At 38.5% G+C, this 17229-nt stretch overlaps 1 protein-coding gene across 3 annotated transcripts in view; it reads left to right on the top strand.

The window, feature by feature from the left end:
• Positions 1-17229, top strand: part of LOC105479363 (multiple C2 and transmembrane domain containing 2) — a 262013-nt gene that overhangs the window by 119467 nt on the left and 125317 nt on the right. For 2 of the 3 annotated variants that reach the window (XM_011737316.3, XM_071100616.1), the window contains 2 exons: positions 6636-6800; positions 8974-9104. In XM_011737316.3, coding sequence (XP_011735618.2) covers positions 6636-6800; positions 8974-9104 — 296 coding nt within the window. Of the gene's footprint in view, positions 1-4621; positions 6801-8973; positions 9105-17229 lie in introns of those variants that run through there. The other variant, XM_011737317.3, reaches the window with a different exon arrangement.

Genomic DNA, 17229 nt, shown 5'->3' with positions numbered 1-17229 from the left:
CCCCCTCGTCCCTCTCCCCTTCCCCCTCGTCCCTCTCCCCTTCCCCCTTCCTCCTCCCCTTCCCCCTTTCCCTCTCCCCCTCTTCCCCCTCCACTCTCCCCCTCTTCCCCTTCCCTCTCTTCCCCCTCCCTCTCCATCTGCATCCCCCATCCCCCTCCCCTCTTCCCCTCTTCCCCTCTTCCCCTCTCCCCTTTCCCCTTCCCCTCTCCCCCTCTGACCCTCCCCCTCTCCCCCCTTTCTCCCCTTCCCCTTCCCCCTCTCCCCCCTTCTCCCCTTCCCCCTCTCCCCCACCTTTTCACCTTCCCCCTCTCCCCCTCCCCAAAGTAGAAGGAGGATGAAATGAATGGAAACATTTCAGGATAAAATAATATGAAATATGATAAGATCTCCAAACTATTTATTGTAGGGCTCCAAACAGCTTGCTTTTCAGTGTGTCCCCTGGACCAGCCGCAGCTGGTAATGGTTAGAAATCCAATGTCCTGGCTCCCATCTTAGACTTCTTCAATCAGAAACTCTGCGAATGAGGCGCAGTCATCTTTGAACAAGCCCTCCAGGTGACTGTCAAGCACCTTCAAGTTTGAGAAGCACTGGAAAGAACTAGGATATAAAGAAAGATGCTGTGAATTGTAGGAGAAAAAGCAAGTGATGTAAGGAAGGGCAGGCCTTGGAGGCCATGCCTCTGGCTCCTAACCAGAAGGTGATGGAGGTGGGCTGGGATTAAGGTAAGGCAAGAGAGGTACTCTGGGTGCAAAACATAAAAGGGCATCCGGGACAGGGCACAGTGGCTCACACCTGTAATCCCAGCACTTTGGGAGGCTGAGTCAGGTGGATCACTTGAGGTCAGGAGTCCGAGACCAGCCTGGCCAACATGGTGAAACCCTGTCTTTACTGAAAATACAAAAAATACTCCTGTAGTCCCAGCTACTTGGCAGGCTGAGGCAGGAGAATTGCTTGAACCTGGGAGGCAGAGGTCACAGTGAGCCGAGATCACGCCACTGCACCCCAGCCTGAGTGACAGAGTGAGACTCTCTCTCAAAAATAGTAATAATAATAAAATAAAAGGCATCCAGGCTGATGCACCAGCCCTGCACTTGCAGGACCTGGAGGATGAGCCCTGTACCTCACTGCTTCACACTATACCCATCCCTGGATAGGGGTGCTTATAAAGTATTTTAAGTAAGAGATATAGAACAGTAGAGAAGTGAAGGCTAGCAGGATTATACAAGTAATTCAAGAAATACAAGACGATTAATACTATTGCACATGAGTCCAACATTTAACTTTGAGCTTCCTGCAGGTCAGGGAAAAAAGAAAATCTTGTTGAATCACATGGCCTTTGTTGTTGTGTTGTTTTGTCTCCTTGTTTTTTTTTTTTTTTTTTTTTTTTTTTAGTAGTAGGAAATGCATTAGAAGCATTTCCCTGGTCCTAAAATCTGAGAGTCATTGGGTATGTGCAGTCTTTAACTATTTTTTAAAATCTCTTAATCCAATTTTTATTTTTAAGTACAAAAATTGAGTGACAATTTTATCTTATAATTTAAAAATATTAAATTTAATGCAAAGCTTTTATAGCTAATATATTGTGCACAGATTATTTATGTCTCTGGAACTGATACCATTTTTATCTACAAGTATAAATTGCAACTTCTGTGGACTTTTTACATGTGGGAAATTTAAAAGGTTTTCTTTATATTCTCATGCAAGGATTTCTGTATAGTTCTAGGACAATTTATGGGTCCAGTATCCTCTTCAGATGATAGAGAGGAGCTGCAGAGAAGAATTTTCCCTGGAAGCCTGTTCCATGGTTGTATGGATCTTCTCATGTCATGCAATAAAAGCTGTTGACAAGGAACAGTAGTTTTACATGTTGAAAAAGCTTGAAAGGAATATTTCACTGAAACATTTTATAGGCTCAATGTTTTCTCTTTAGTTTTCAAAGCAGTGGTCAACATAGTTGGAATCTGACTTTACTCATTTTTCTTACGAAGTTGATTTTTTTAAATGCATTTGTTTCCATTGGCTACTTTCTTTCCCATAATGACTTAGGAAAAACAATTAATGAGAGCCAAAATGGGATTTATTGGCACCATGGGAACACTGATATGTTTATACTTCTGTCTGTGAGACTATGTATGGAGTACCAGTACATTATTTGACACCTGGCAGGTATGCTCTGGCCAGTGCCTTTTCTTACTGTCCTCTTTATTGATTGATTCATTGGTTTTTTGTTATGTGCAAGAGAGTATTTTGGGGTATTACTTGGCATGGTCAGTTCTGGAGTGCCACCTAGTTGAATGTAATCTTGCTTTTGATGGCCACAGGCTGTGGCTCCAGTTCCTGACTTCATGCCCTCCTTTTAGGATTTCTTTCCCCCTGACCTCTCTGCCGCTCTTCCTGGCCTGGGACAGATAAGAGGCACCAAGCTGACCTGTCCATCCTCCTTCAGTTTCCTTTGCAGCCGTGCCAAAGTTTCCCCTTTTGGGATACTGGAATTCATATCACTATCTCCCCAGCCTGTCCCCAGGCCCAAAACATCAAATAATGCATGCCACCAAACTGTAGTCCATTTCGTGTATTCCAGCAATGACAGTACATTCACTGTTTTTAGAGTTTGTTCCTAGATCAGAAACTTATGAGGATTCCCTACCTGTTTGAATCCACTGGGTACAATTTTAGTCTCACTCCAAAGTTTCTCCCCTTCCTGCCTTGCGATGGTCATGAAGGAGTATATTAGTGTGTTCAGAACTCTTTTACAGAAGTTAATATGTTTCTAAGTGGCACAGCACACCTTGTTTTCGCTATTAATAACTAGCCAGTGTGCCTCACATGGAAGTCACTTTTCTGTTTTAGAAGAATGGGTGGGGATTCTGTGAGGTGGGGGCTGAGAAAGGGAGAGCAGATGAATGAATCAACATAGGAATAGCGAAAGGTCTGATCCTTTGGGAGGAAGGAGAAAAATAACAAAACCCTGATGTACTGTATTGTATCCATTATATCTGCTGAGAAATTAGGGTCAGGGCCCCGAAACTTTTCACTATCTCTTGGTGTCTGTTTCAGTTCAGGTGGGGTGGGTTTCCCCTGTGATGGGTCATTTCCTCCTCTCCTTTCACATTCCAGGCTGCATTAAGATGACAAATTTCATGTATAGGCTCGGGCACAGGCATGAAAACCTAAGCTATTCAGCTGAGTGAGTGCAGATGAGTTGATTTATTGCGGGGGAAAAAGGGGTGTTTGAAGAGCACAAAAGACTTTTGCGAGCCCAGCTCTGCAAGGAAGCACACATTAGATAGCCCAGGCCCTACCCCAGACCCCAGACTCCCTGGTCTGAGGCCTCATCAAACCTATCAAGTATGGAAGAGAAATGTTAAAGTAATTAAGAGACTTCTTTAAAGTACACACACCTCCTCCAGAATGTGTGGATCACAGATGAAACTTTATTTGAGAAATAACCTTATAGCGGTTTGCAGAAATATTTGGGGTGTAATAAGTAGAATAAAGGTCTTGTGTTCTTTTCTATCTGTGAACTCTGCAATAAATACTTCTCCTGCCCTCCCTTTAGGAGGGGGGAGAAAAAAATCTTGGACAGCAGAGAGCAAGTCCATCAGATCAAACATGACTGCGTTAAATACTAAAATGTTCAAAGTCCGACTGAGATAGATAAAAGCTTTGATGGAAAGTGGATATTTCCCAGGGACATTACAAGCAATAATCCAGATGTTATGGTGTAATGCAACGAGTGTCCGTGGATAGATCAGGAGCTCCAGCCAAGTCGCGCCTGATACAGTCCTCAGCCTTGCCCTCCCATGCTGTTCCGCCATATGGAACCGATCTCTAGGCCCCCTTAATAACCAGCTTTGGATTCCATTTTCACAGAGCTCATAGAGCTAAGTGGAGCTGTTTTATGGACAAGTTAGATAGAAGCCTTTCCAAGATAAACATCCAATTTGAAATTAGGACATACCAAGCCGCAAAATTATTTTAGGGCATATTTCATGGAAGTGCTGCCATTTTTCTTAAGCAATTGCCAGACTGTAGGATGCCCTTTGATCCTTTGTGGACGTTACTCCCTTTTTTATAAAAAGGATTTTGAAATAGTTGCAGTGTTTAGGGAGGAATATATCTGTCGGAACTTTGAAGCATGGCCGTGGGACAGGTCATGCTTTAGCTTGTTGGTTGGCAAATCAAACTTTAAGAAGAAAAAAAGCAAAAGGAGGAATTGCAGCAGGATATATGAATCAAAATCTCATTTTTGTTTTAAAGGTAGAAGTTTTTAGCCCATATATCTAATAAGCTAGAAAATGTATTAAGTATATCAATATCTATATAAATATCTATAGATATATGTGCATATATGCAGATATATCTATTTATATGTTGTGATGGTATGTGTTTATGAACAATACAAAAATTACCTAATTTTAACTGTTTCATAAACCTTTATTGAGTATGTTATATCCGGAATATATTATTTTTATATATAATAACAATAATAATGATCATATATTATTCTGGATGGAATATATTCAATAATAAAGGTTTATGAAATAGTTAAAATATTCCTATACATATATTCCCATATATGTGTGTGTGTGTATATATATATATATGAAATAAGAAGGAATTACTCCTATTCACCAGAGAAGAGGATATTTCTTTCTTTTCAAAATTATTTCCTCATTTGCTCCTTCTGTTCTATCTCACCACCTGCAAAACCTGTGTGTGTGTGTGTGTGTGTGTGTGTGTGTGTGTGTTTGTGTGTATGTTTTAAGAGAAAAGTCACATGGATATTTATATGGTTAGACTTTGTGTCCCTACCCAAATCTCATCTTGAATTGTAATCCCCGTAATCCCCACTTGTCAAGGGAAAGACCAGGTGGAAGTAACTGAATTATGGTGGTGGTTTCCCAGTGCTGTTCTCATGATAGTGTGTTCTCATGAGATCTGATGGCTTTATAAGCGACTCTTTCCACTTCACTTGGTACTTCTCCTTCCTGCCACCTTGTGAAGAAGGTGCCTTGCTTCCCCTTCACCTACCACTGTGATTAAGTTTCCTGAGGCCTCCCTAGCCACGCTGCACTGAGTCAATTAAACCTCTTTCCTTTATAAATTACCGACCAGGCAGTTTTTTATAGCGGCATGAAAATGAACTAATACAGATATGAAGTTTGGGAATATGTGTTTTCTTAAATGTATTTTGTTTAAGGTTGTCATAAATGGTCAAAATACCTAGTGTGGCATTGTTGCGTCATTTATTAAGAGTCTTGGAGTGGCCTGGGTTCGATGAGGTAAGCTGGTCTATAATGACTATGGTACTGACATACCATTTGTTGTGATAAATTGTGACTAACTGGTGTCCGAGCAAATTGCTGTCTAAATGATCTGGAAGATATAGCGAGTGACGACAGGAATGAATATATAGTGTTAGAAATTCATTGCTCGGCGATGATGCTCAGCACCATTTACATTCTTCAGCCCATTTATTTCTCCTTCAATAAAGAAGCCTATGCTTGTGTTATTTCACTTATTGAACGGACAACGTAAATGAACTCTGCTAACTAAATGCAGCGTGTGGATCATGTGGGGATCCCAATTCAGACAAACTAGCCATAAAAAGGCATGGTTGAGACCATCAGGGAAATGTGAATATGCACTGTGTATTTAACATGCTAGACAACTTATGGTTAATGCCATTGAGTGTGATCATAGCGGGATTGTTACGTAAAAACAAATGTGGATTTTGCTTTAAGATATTTCAACTGGAAAAGAATGAAGGTATAGGTAAAATAACATTTGCAAGACAGTGAATCTGGTGATTAAGTACATGGAGATTTATTATACTCTTCTCTTTACCTTTGTGTATGTTTGAACATTTACATAGTGGAAATTAAAAAATGAAGTGTGACTACTCTATTTACAACTTATAACAGGACATTTGCCTTTTTCCTCTAAGGTATGTATGAGTGGTTGTAATATAATTTAGCAAAGGTAATAAGAGTTAAGTTATTGAACCCCTCCTGGGTCCCAGGTGCAGTGAGATGTACTTTATATACTCCCTTCCCTCCCACCCCCACCCCAGGTCTGCAAAGCTCATTTGGCCAGCTAGGCCACTGAAGGCTCTATTTGGAGTAGTGAATCTTACGTGGTCTGGGGCTTTTGGCAGTACCCCAAGGAATAAAGAGAAGTGGAGACAGATTCAAATGTGAAAGATAAATTCAAAGTCATTATTTCTGAATGCCCAGAGATATTTTGCTTCCTTGAAAAGCAATGCCTTGTTCTTGTATAATATCTGTTTCCCAGAATGCCTTTCTTCCTCTCACACTATTAAAATAGCTAAAGGCCCAGTTGAAGGAGTCCCTCCAAAGAGCGCATCTGGGTGGGAGTACAGGCCAGTGCCAAATCAAAGTGTTGCATATACTCATCCTTCACTATATTATTACAACTCCAAAGCTTGAGAAGGAAGTCACATAACTGTGACAGCAGCTTTTCAAAACCAATGAAAAATAACACTTTTCACCACGCAGGGAGGAATTTTTTTTTTTGTAATCAAATATTGAAAGTTGGAATTCCTATGACCAGCAAAGTCACTCTTAGGAATTAGAAGCAAGTTTACATGTCATCTTTATTTTTTGCTTTAGTCCTCTTTGATACGCAACCTGCGGCTCTCTGAGTCCTTGAAAAAGAACCAACTCTGGAACGGGATTATAAGTATAACTTTGTTGGAAGGGAAGAATGTCTCAGGAGGAAGCATGACAGAGATGTTTGTCCAGTTAAAACTGGGACATCAGAGGTATAAAAGTAAGGTAAGTTCTATCTTTCCATAAGGAGAACAATATATTTAAAATAAAAAAAATTAAAAATTGTTTCCCACTTTAAATTTTACTAAAGTAGAAGTAATTTATGTTTAGCCCTCCTAACTATATTAAGGAGCAGAAAACAAAATAATTGTATAGATGCAGTCAATTAATGTGGGTATTGTATTAATTGCTTAGTATAGTTTATTTTAATTTAGTAACTCAGTGCTAGAGAAAGCTTATTAAATCATAGATTTGAATGTGTGACTTATTTTCATTTTGAAAATAAGAAAATTATGTTTCATAGAATGCGGGAAAAGGATAAGTAAGAGTTTTCAAAATGCGACAAAAATAGAATAGCATAATACATGATATTTGGGTTAAAAATGTGAGATAATTAAAAATATTTGCTTTCTCTTGCTTGCTAGTCTTCACACCAAAAATAGTATCTAGTGCTGCTGTTTTTTGCTGTGATTAAAAGTAATAAACTATCCAAAGTATGAAAAGTGATTTATTTTAAACAACCACAATGGCATTTTTAACTGTCTTTAAAAGTAATTCATCTTATTCTGCTGATCCAAATTCCATTTAATTTTTAATCTTAGTAATTTGGTGTGGATTTTATTTCAAAAACTATAGTCCCTAAACCATGATAATTAATTAGTTTTACATAACTGTCAGACAGGAATATTTCCTATGTTTTATGGATTGAAGGAGCTCTGGTGTACTTGAAAGTTACATCACTTGCCAACAGTCACATAGGAAAAAAAATCAGTGGACACTTTTGAAAATATAACCGAGGATATTTCTAGCATCGAGGACATAGCAGATATAGACAAGTTGGAAAATGATTTAGGGAGGCAAGAGGTTGTGCGCACTGCACAGTTTTCAGTACAGAATCAAATATTAGATGTCATTTACTCTAGCACAAAGTAGAGAATTGAGGCTCCTGTTGAAGAATAGTTTATAAAAAATGTGAAAGTTGAGGGCGCGTTAAGACAGAAGTATGCAGATAATTATTTTAACCAGGTAATTTCAGGCTTTGCCTCACAGTGAGGGTATCCAGAATAACCATATCTCTCTACTAAGATTCCTTTAGCTTGCCAGGGTCGGGCTAAGGATTTATGGAAAAATTATTCATCACTAAGCACACTTAGCCCTTTGGACTAAGGTGAAGTGTAGAATTAGTTCAGTATCTGCTACATTCACCCTTGGGGAATACTGCATTTAATTTGTGGTCTAACAGGGTTTTCCTTTTTATTTTTCTCTCTCTCTGGTTTCTAAATTTTGTGATCCAGTATATTAAGCCTGATGTGAAAAACAACTGAAATAATTTTACATGACATTGGCTACAGTCGAGGTCTGAGTTCTCTATGTTTTTCTTATGCAAGAATAGTTGGTACCGGGATTTAATACATGACACTGCACCCCTAGAGCCTAATACTCTGGGACCAACATTCTTGCTTACTTTGTATTCACAAATTTAATCTCTATGTAAAGGAAACAAAAACAAAAATCCTGCCAATGAACCAAACATAGAAGCAGTTTGAATCACTTTTGAAGAACACAGAAACACTTGTGGAGTTTTCATGTCACTCTTGTGAATTTTTAGGTTTGGCTGCAGTGGAATTTCCTAGTCTTCCTCCAATCCTAGTGACTGGATTTACTAACTTTGGATTTAAAAATAGGTGGCAATATATAAATCATGGGTTTCTCATTTAATGCATCTGACAGATGTTACTTAAGACCCCAAACTGTTAATGTATATAGTTGGTAAGCTAGCATAGAATGGATATGCCAGCAAAACTGTTACTTGCATTCAATTGAGCAATTAGTACGATCTCCTATAAGAGAGTCAATTGGAAGGTGTCTGTTTTGATATATGTCCACTGTGTATGTGTGTGTATACATAATTTATGGTTTCTTGTGAGGTAACAGTATTCTTTGTAACTTGGTGGATAAATTATTGGATCTGGGGGGCAGCTAAAAGAGTAGTAATGTTTTGCCAATTCTTGAACCCACCAAGTCCCTTTCATTCATTTTAAAAAGGGAAGTTTTCCTTTATAAGGGGTGAGGTCCGTCATCTTGACTCCCTGCAGTTTAATGATGAAATTAATGTGTAGCTTCTGTAGCAATGAATGACATTTTAAGAAAATAAATATTATAACTGCATGTTTTCTAGACACTGTGTAAGAGTGCAAATCCGCAGTGGCAGGAACAGTTTGACTTTCACTACTTCTCTGACAGGATGGGCATTTTGGACATTGAAGTGTGGGGAAAGGACAGCAAAAAGCATGAGGAGCGTCTGGGCACGTGAGTCCCCTCTGCTTTCCAGTGGCGGGAGCATGTTTCTGCATGGGGCTGGTTCTGAGAGGTGATCTCTGTGTGTTAGGGCTGAGGGCACTACCTTGCATCCCTCACCCCAGAGTGCCAGCAGTGAGCTGGATGGCCAGTCCTAACTGGGGGAAAGATTGCTTTTCATTTTTGTTTGTTTAATTGGGAAATGTCATTCAGTATTGGTTAAAATAATGTGTGTAAGGAATTATCTAAAGAAAGTTAACCTGCTATCTCAGACTATTCAAAACATTTTATATAAATTTCCAACATACCCTGTAATTTTAGTTTTGCTACCTAGTGAAATGTTATATAATTCAGTAAAGATCTAAGGCTAGGTGTTCCCATGATGGAAGCATTTCACTGTCCTTGATGTACTTTATAGCACACCAAGGAATGGAGTTTGAGGCCAAATCTATTTTATTTTATTTCTTTACTTTTGGACCCTCTCAATTGAGATCCTCACATGTGTAATGAACAATAATACTAATATTATTGCTTCTTTCTAGGGTTGTAGTGAAAAATAGAATGAAATGAAGCAGCATAGGTGCTGTAACCAGCATACAGTAAGCAAAAAAGGGATGCTGGCAGAAGCACAGATCATCTTTGAGCTTCAGAAAAGCCCTTTGAGTTACTGGTATCATGCTAATTCTATAAATGATGAAATGCAGCTTCAGAAGTTTACACATTACTTGGCCTTGGACTTACTCATGAGCTCCAGAGTCAGGATTTTGTGTTTTCAAAGACCAAGTAGTTTTCTCCATCAAATCACTTGCCTTGTGTTCATTCTGTATACATATTGTTTGTATGCAGATCTTAAATTTAGAACACAGATGTTGAAAGGGATCCCAATCACTATGGTGTGTCTTTCTCGAAGCTGGATCTTGGGTTCAGGGAGATGCCTTAGGGTCACCCCTTGAGGAATGGGAGGGCCTCCTTGCATCTCTCCTCTGTGGCCAGAGCATCTCAGCTTTTGCCTGTGCTCTATATTGGGATTCCATTTGAAGAAAGGGTTTTGTTGCTGAAAACTAAAGATTGAAAACCATTTATCTAGTAAAAACCCCTTCATTTTACAAACAAGAAATGCGGAGGCCCAAGGAGGTGAAATGTTTTTTTTATCAGTAAGGTGTTTAGAGGCATAAACAGGTTCAGACCCAGCTAACCCAATACCTGTGCAGGGCTTTTTCTCAGTCAAATGCTTAGCACAGTGTCTGACTGCTTGTTGTCATTGGCTCATCCCACCTCAGAATCCTGAGATAGATGTGTGAGGGGTTCAGTACCTGCGGAATGTTGCTCCAGTGTCTCTCAATACAAGTACCCTGTTGCATGGGACTGTCTGGCATGTTGCAATATGTTTAGCAAACCTGGCTCTCACCTGATACCAGTAACTTCCCTTGATTATTGTGTGAAAAACATACAAGCATATGTATGCACACACATGCACACCCAGCACCCCTTTGTTCCATAACATGTATGCAAACACCCCTAGAGGACCAGCACTGCGCCCACTTAAGACTTCTGACCTCACCCTCCACATCTCTGGTTGTATTACTTTTTTTTTTTTTCCCATCAATATTTTAATGCACTTAGGTTTCAAAATAATGGCATTCACACGTATACAGAACTAAGCATAAGAGTAAAAAACAAACCACAGACAAATCTGCAGTATTTTCTTTTGAGAATAATTGTTTTAAAGCTACTTTTTTTTTTTTTGCACCATCTGCACATCCCCAATTCTATGCTTATCTTTTAGAATGCAATCATTTCTTCCATGGCCATCTCCCAGCCAGGTTTGCATTTAGGAGCAAACCCACTTCCTGTGGTCCAGTCTTTTACAGACATGGCCCGTCGGATGACTTCTGTGACCTTGTCTCTCTCTTCTCCACTCACACAGGGTAACTGAGATAGCTCAGGCTCAGGTACTTCTCAGTATCTCTGATGTTGTCACTGCTCTGATATACCAGGACCCTGCCAATACGGATGGTAGTAGGATTCGAAATTTTGTGCTAGCCCAAAGAGCAAAGATCACTTACACGAATGTAGAGAACTCTGTGTCCCAAAGTATTATCTGAACAGCGGGAACAGGGTCCTTCTGTGATGAATGGCCAGCATGTTGTTTTAGTAGGTGCAAAGAATAATGCCGCTGCATTTCACAAGTCATTGTACTGTCATGCTTCCTTCACATAATAGGAAATGCTTTTCCAAATGAGTGTTGGGTTGCTCACAGAGACAATAAAAGTAATTTAAGATGTCCCTTGTAATCCATGTTTTGTCATTTGGGTGTTCATTTATTATTTTAGCTATTTCCTGTTTGTAACTGAGACATATACCTGTCTTGGTGGTCATTCTGTTCTTCCTCTTCATGAATTTTAAATAATTTTTTTTTTTTTTTGGTATCCTTTTCCTTTTTCCTCTCCTGTAGTACAAAAGATAACAAAAGTATCTCTTGGGAGCTGGTGCTACTGCTTTACCCTGCAGCGAACTTGCAGGTGGGGGAAATCTATGATAAAATATCGACTGCTTCTCAGACTGAAAGATTGTGCTAGCATATGTACATCACTGACATGCTACTTATGGTTCCTTCTTCCTGGCTATTGTTTAAATATTTCAAGGTTTTTTTTTTTTTAACATATTTGCTTTTCTTTGTGATCTTCATTCTAAGACCCAGCTATTTTATTTTCCAACTGTTGGGAAAAACCTTTTTGCATCAGGAGGCTCTCTGCTGTGCAAATGTATCTTAACTGTCTCCTCTCCACAGCCTGTCTCATGCTTTGTTTTTGGATAAAACCTTGATATTCATAACTGAACGTTACAATTAAAAATCTAGATAGACTCTGGGAAAATTCTCTTCAGGGAAGCTGTGTAGGCAGTTCAGTGGGAGGGAAGGAACATTAGCTCTGGGGTCACACATCCTGAGCTTGCTGATCATCACTTTGTCTGCTCACTGTGGGACTTGGATGGTGGATTCCCTGTGGAGTCTGGCTCTGTATCTATATAATGGGCTCACTGGCCAACTGGCAGGGTCATCATGGCTAACAGTAACAACATCTACTTGACATTGTTTATTCCCTTGCGCACTCTGATGGTAGGTATTACTTATTATTAATTTTGAGATTTTTCTGCATGTAAACTGTAGGTCCTCACACCTTGGCAACTCAAATTATGCAATTTAAGAAAATAAAGTATGACTAGTAAAATTCAATGTATTTTTTTCCCTCCAAAACAGCATAGAATTTTTTGATATTTTTTGGTAAAAGTGAGCAGTGACCATCATCAAGGACATGGTAGGAGGGACATCCATTGATGGAAGGGTTGGGCAGTGTAGGTCAGCCTGAACAATACTGAAGTTTTGTAACCATGTATGACAAGGCTGGGGTAGTGGTTGCTTATGTGTAGAGAAATCACAATGGCATGGGTAGGTTGTTAGCTTGGTGATGGTTACAATGTGGACCTGCCCATTAGGCCCCTCCTCCAGGCTCTCCTGAGTCATGTGGAACTTGCTGACTTCCCCTTTTTCCATAATCCACCTACCTTCAGGTTCCGCCTGAGCCACAAGTAACTCCTAAAAACACTGGGGTTGGTGAGATGAAGGTGCTCAGGTAAGAGCCATCATCCCCTGAAACTATGTTGCCTGCCAACTCCAGTGTTTGTTCACAGGCAAAACCAGCAAAAAAGCATCTGATCTTAGATAGAAACAGTGAGCTTTTAGGGGAGAGTAAGACATAAAGCTGAGTTTAACTGGCTCCAACTTTTAAACAAAATGTCAAGAGTATGAATATAGAGTAATATAGATTATTCCATTTTGAGCCATTTCAAAGTAATCATACCAATTTCTTAAAGTATATTTTATATTTCAAGGGGATTCTACAGATTAACTCATTATAGAATTTTCTAGACTTAATTTAGTTTGGAAAGGTTGAGAATGGGAACCCACAAGCCAATTCGGACTAGCCTGCCTCAGAGTCCCTCCTCAGTCCCAGATGGTGCTGGATAAGCGGCTCTGACATTCTACCAGTTTATTAGTGGCTCTGAGGCAGTGAAAAATCTGGGCTGGAGTATTTCTCTGGACAAATTGCACCCCATGTCGTTGATCTGCTTTTACAACCAGGCTTGACACATTCACCATTTTCCTCCTGTTCCCTGGCTTCCTTAGCCGCTGAGATTTACAGCTTTTAAAACTCTAGCACTCTTTTTTGCCCCTTGCCTTTAAGTTAAAAGCTGACCAGTCTGTAATATAAAACATAGAATTATGGTAATGAATAAGAGGTTAAAAGCTATCATGGCAAGTAAAACTTGAGCAGGTTTGTCTGACTGATATGGTAAAATTATGTGTTGAATTAAAACATTAAAATGCTGCGGGATTAATGGAGAAAGACAAGAATGGGAGGTCAGAAACAATGCTAAATCAGCACATTAACTGCCTGTGGGTTAGAGAGGGTGGCTTTAATATATGCCTATTGTAGGAAAAAAAAAAAAAGTAATTTAGTCTCTTTTCTTCAGGTGAGTAGAACAACGGCATTTTAAATCTGAGAGGCACCTAGTAAATACATTTATTTCAATTCCTTTCCTACATAGGGGAAGAAACAGAGGCTGCAGAAGATTTAGTTATTTCACAAAAAAACACTGTAATTTGGAGTTTTTGACTTCATGAGTTTTGTGACAGTGCTGACATTCATTCTTTCGTGCATTCAATTTATTCAAATCCAGAGCACATCGTATGTTGGGCAGAAGGCAAAATACTTGAGGATTCAGTGGACAATGATACAGAAAAGGCTGCTGTCCTTGGGCTACTACAAGTAAGCAGGCAGTGGCAGTAGGTGGAATGAGGACTGCAGGTCCTGGCATCATGGATGCCAATTTGGGCTTAGAATGAAAGAGGAGGCTTCCTTGAAGAACAGCGGTCTAAGCTGAGACTTGTAGGAATAGTGGTAGTTAACAAGGAGACAGAAAGAAGAGCTTTCCAGGAAGACAGCATAACATAGGCAAAGGCCTGGAGAGGGGAGACAGCACATTCCCTCTGAGAACCTTGATGGAGTGGAAGGATCAATGGTATCACATGATAAGGCTAGAGAAGAGGGCAGGGGTGAAGGCACAAAGCCGTTGGATTCCATCTCTTGCAGATGAACAATGGGTGGTCCTTCTTAGACACTAACACAGCAGCGACTTGGCTATTTTGATTTCTATAATGTAAATCTTGTTGCAATGGAGCTCCTATTAATTACATTTTTAAAAAGCTGACGTTGGAATAAAAATTTCCTGGTTACCTAAGGGCCCGGTGTGTTGTACCTTCTGAATGACTGTCCAAAGACATTTAGTCCCCTTGTGTGTGAAGTCGTATGTGATGCCACTGGAGCAGACCTAACTGGTTCATGCTCATTAATTGAATTCCTTATATAGATGCTCTGAGTGTGTATTTTCCATATTGTTTCTATCAGACAGAAGGGAACAATTTTTATAGGTTTTATTGCTTTATCCATTTTTATTAACTAACAGATCATTGGATATTTTGACCAGAGTTTCTTGGGCTGTCGTGAGTTAAAAAAATTTACATTAAAAAAAAAAAAAAAAAAAAAGACGTGTAATTCACCACCACTAAATTACAAGTGTTTCAGTAGTTCAGGGGTCAGCAAACCAGGGCTTATAGGTGAAATCCATATGGCTGCCTGTTTTTGTAAATAAAGTTTTTTTTGGAAAAAACTTTGTTTACATTGTCTATTACTGCTTTTATGGTACAAGGGCTGATTTTAGTAGTTGCTAGACAAAACTTATAGCCCACAAACCAAAAATAGTTATTAGCCCCTCACACCTGCCCATAACAGGGAAAGGCTAATCCTGTACCCTGCCAATAAGATGTAGCCAAAGAGAGGACAGAAAAGAGCAAGATTTACGGGTCTTCAGCAGTGACTAGAAAGACATAAGAGCCCAACCAAATTATTTAGTATTTTTTTCAGAGAAGAATCCAGTACAATAATGAAAAAGAAGAAGCCTAGTTTCTTCTTTGGAGATTTTTCGTATTGCAGATGTCTTGGATGAATGTATTATAGAATGTTTACATCTTAAAGACTTTAGTCTTTGAACTTAAGAAAAAATGCAAAAAGCCATTTTGGTCATTTGATATTTCTCTTTTGGAAGGTTGGATGAGTATTGTGGTTAACAGTATTTGCAATTTGAAGGGAAAAAAGTCTTTTTGTTAAAAAAATATTCTGCTGCTTTTCTGATAATGCAGTAATCTCTTACTAGGTTGAGGTTAATGAAAATAATTCTCTCAGTCTCTGGCTAATGTCCAGAGCTTCTGGTTCTCCTTCAAACTTTATGACAAAACTGGAGCAGTGTAAGCTGGAGTTGAAATAGGTTAACCGTGAGGCCTGAAGAAGGTTTTGTATGAAATACATTTTTTCTGTCTCCCATCTTTCCTCCTCCTTCTAGAATGTGGAAATAAATGGGGACACGACGTGGGTAGAAGAGTTGCAGAATGTTTATAAAAAGTCATTGTTAAAGGGGGGCTACTATGGTAGCTTTAAATTAATTCTTAACATACCGGTTCATGTGGTGGGTCAGGACCTCTAAGAGGCTGGGTCATAACCCATGTCCAGAAAGACTAAGTTTTAATTTTGATTGACATGATGCTAATATCATGATGCTAATATATCAGTTTAGCTTGTTTCTTCTAGTCACTGAGAAAGTACAAGTAAATATTTGGCTGGATTCACTCGTTAGTTATCAAAGAATGTAGAATCCATTAAGCTGATGCCTAAATCTTCAACCTGTTGCTTATAGGACTCTAATATCTAAACTAGAAATGGCTATTTTTCATGAAAGTGTTCATTCTAGTGAAGGGACTAATTTTTTTTAATCACATAAGTGGAAAACATTCGCAGTAGACAGAAATGAGTGAAAAGCTTGTGAAAATGTGTAATTTTGAGAAGAAACCCAATATTTAATTTGCATTTCATCTGGTATGTGGTTCAGCTTTTACTTAAAATTGATAAACTGCTCTGTTCCAATAAGTTGAGCACTTAAACAGTCACTAGGAAAATTTTCAGTTATTCCAATTGTGGTAATACTGCTCACAGTGTTATTAGATTACTCTAGAATTAATATCAGGTTCATTTTGAATTATCCAAGAAAAATTTTATTAGAGCTTACTTATATATTATTTCTGACCCTCAAATATTATTAGCTGTCAGAGCACTTGTATCTAAATAAATTTTGGCTGCTCAAAGAACCAACAAAACTACCATCCCAACAAAGAAGGCAAACGTTTAAAGGACAAAACTAAATTGCCATTATTAATGGTATTAAAAAGAATGTGCCATCAATAGGCTATTGTTAATTAGTAACAGTGTGATTAGCAGAGAAAATTTCTACAAATTTGGATTATTTACCTTTCCGTAAGAAAGAGCTATATTAAATGAAAGTGTATGTAACAGTGTAAAATAATGCTTAGCAAACTATTCCTAAATAGAAATATTATTGCAATATTGGTTAAGAATTTGTGGGGACCTACTTTTCTAGAAATAAATGGTCTAAAGCACTTGACATTTCTTTCTTTCCAAGCAAATTTGATTTCCCACTTACATCATGCTTATGAAATAAAAATATTTAATAACATATTTTTTCATAGATAGTAATGCAATTTAACTTTAAAAGCTTCCCTATTGATATGGAAAAATTGTTTTGATTCAAATCAGAGGGTTATTTAAAAATACATTTTTTGTAATCTGTCTCCTATAGAAATATTTGATGGATTTATTACATGCAAAAACTCTAATGGCCACTCCCTCCTGTAATTGGGGTCACTTTTGATAAATAGGAAACAAATAGGAAATAAATGCCCACCTAAATTAATTATATGGACACATATTGATATGTAAAATATTTTAAAATATTGTAATAAAGTCTAGTAGAGTCTTTTAATGTCATATTTATTTGGAAACATGATTGCAACCTTTCTCTCAAATTTCTTAAAGTGGAAGTTTTCGTCCACATAGCCATATGGCTCAAAATTGCCATCGCTTTATATAGTATGTAAGTTTACCTATTTGTAATTAACGGCAAATGTACAAAGTCCATTGACGGCTTAGGAAAAGAATCTATCTTTATT

This window comes from Macaca nemestrina, chromosome 7, assembly GCF_043159975.1.
Source record: "Macaca nemestrina isolate mMacNem1 chromosome 7, mMacNem.hap1, whole genome shotgun sequence".
NCBI lineage: Eukaryota > Metazoa > Chordata > Mammalia > Primates > Cercopithecidae > Macaca > Macaca nemestrina.
The sequence above is the reverse complement of the archived record's forward strand: the minus strand, read 5'-3'. Positions and strand labels throughout refer to the sequence as shown.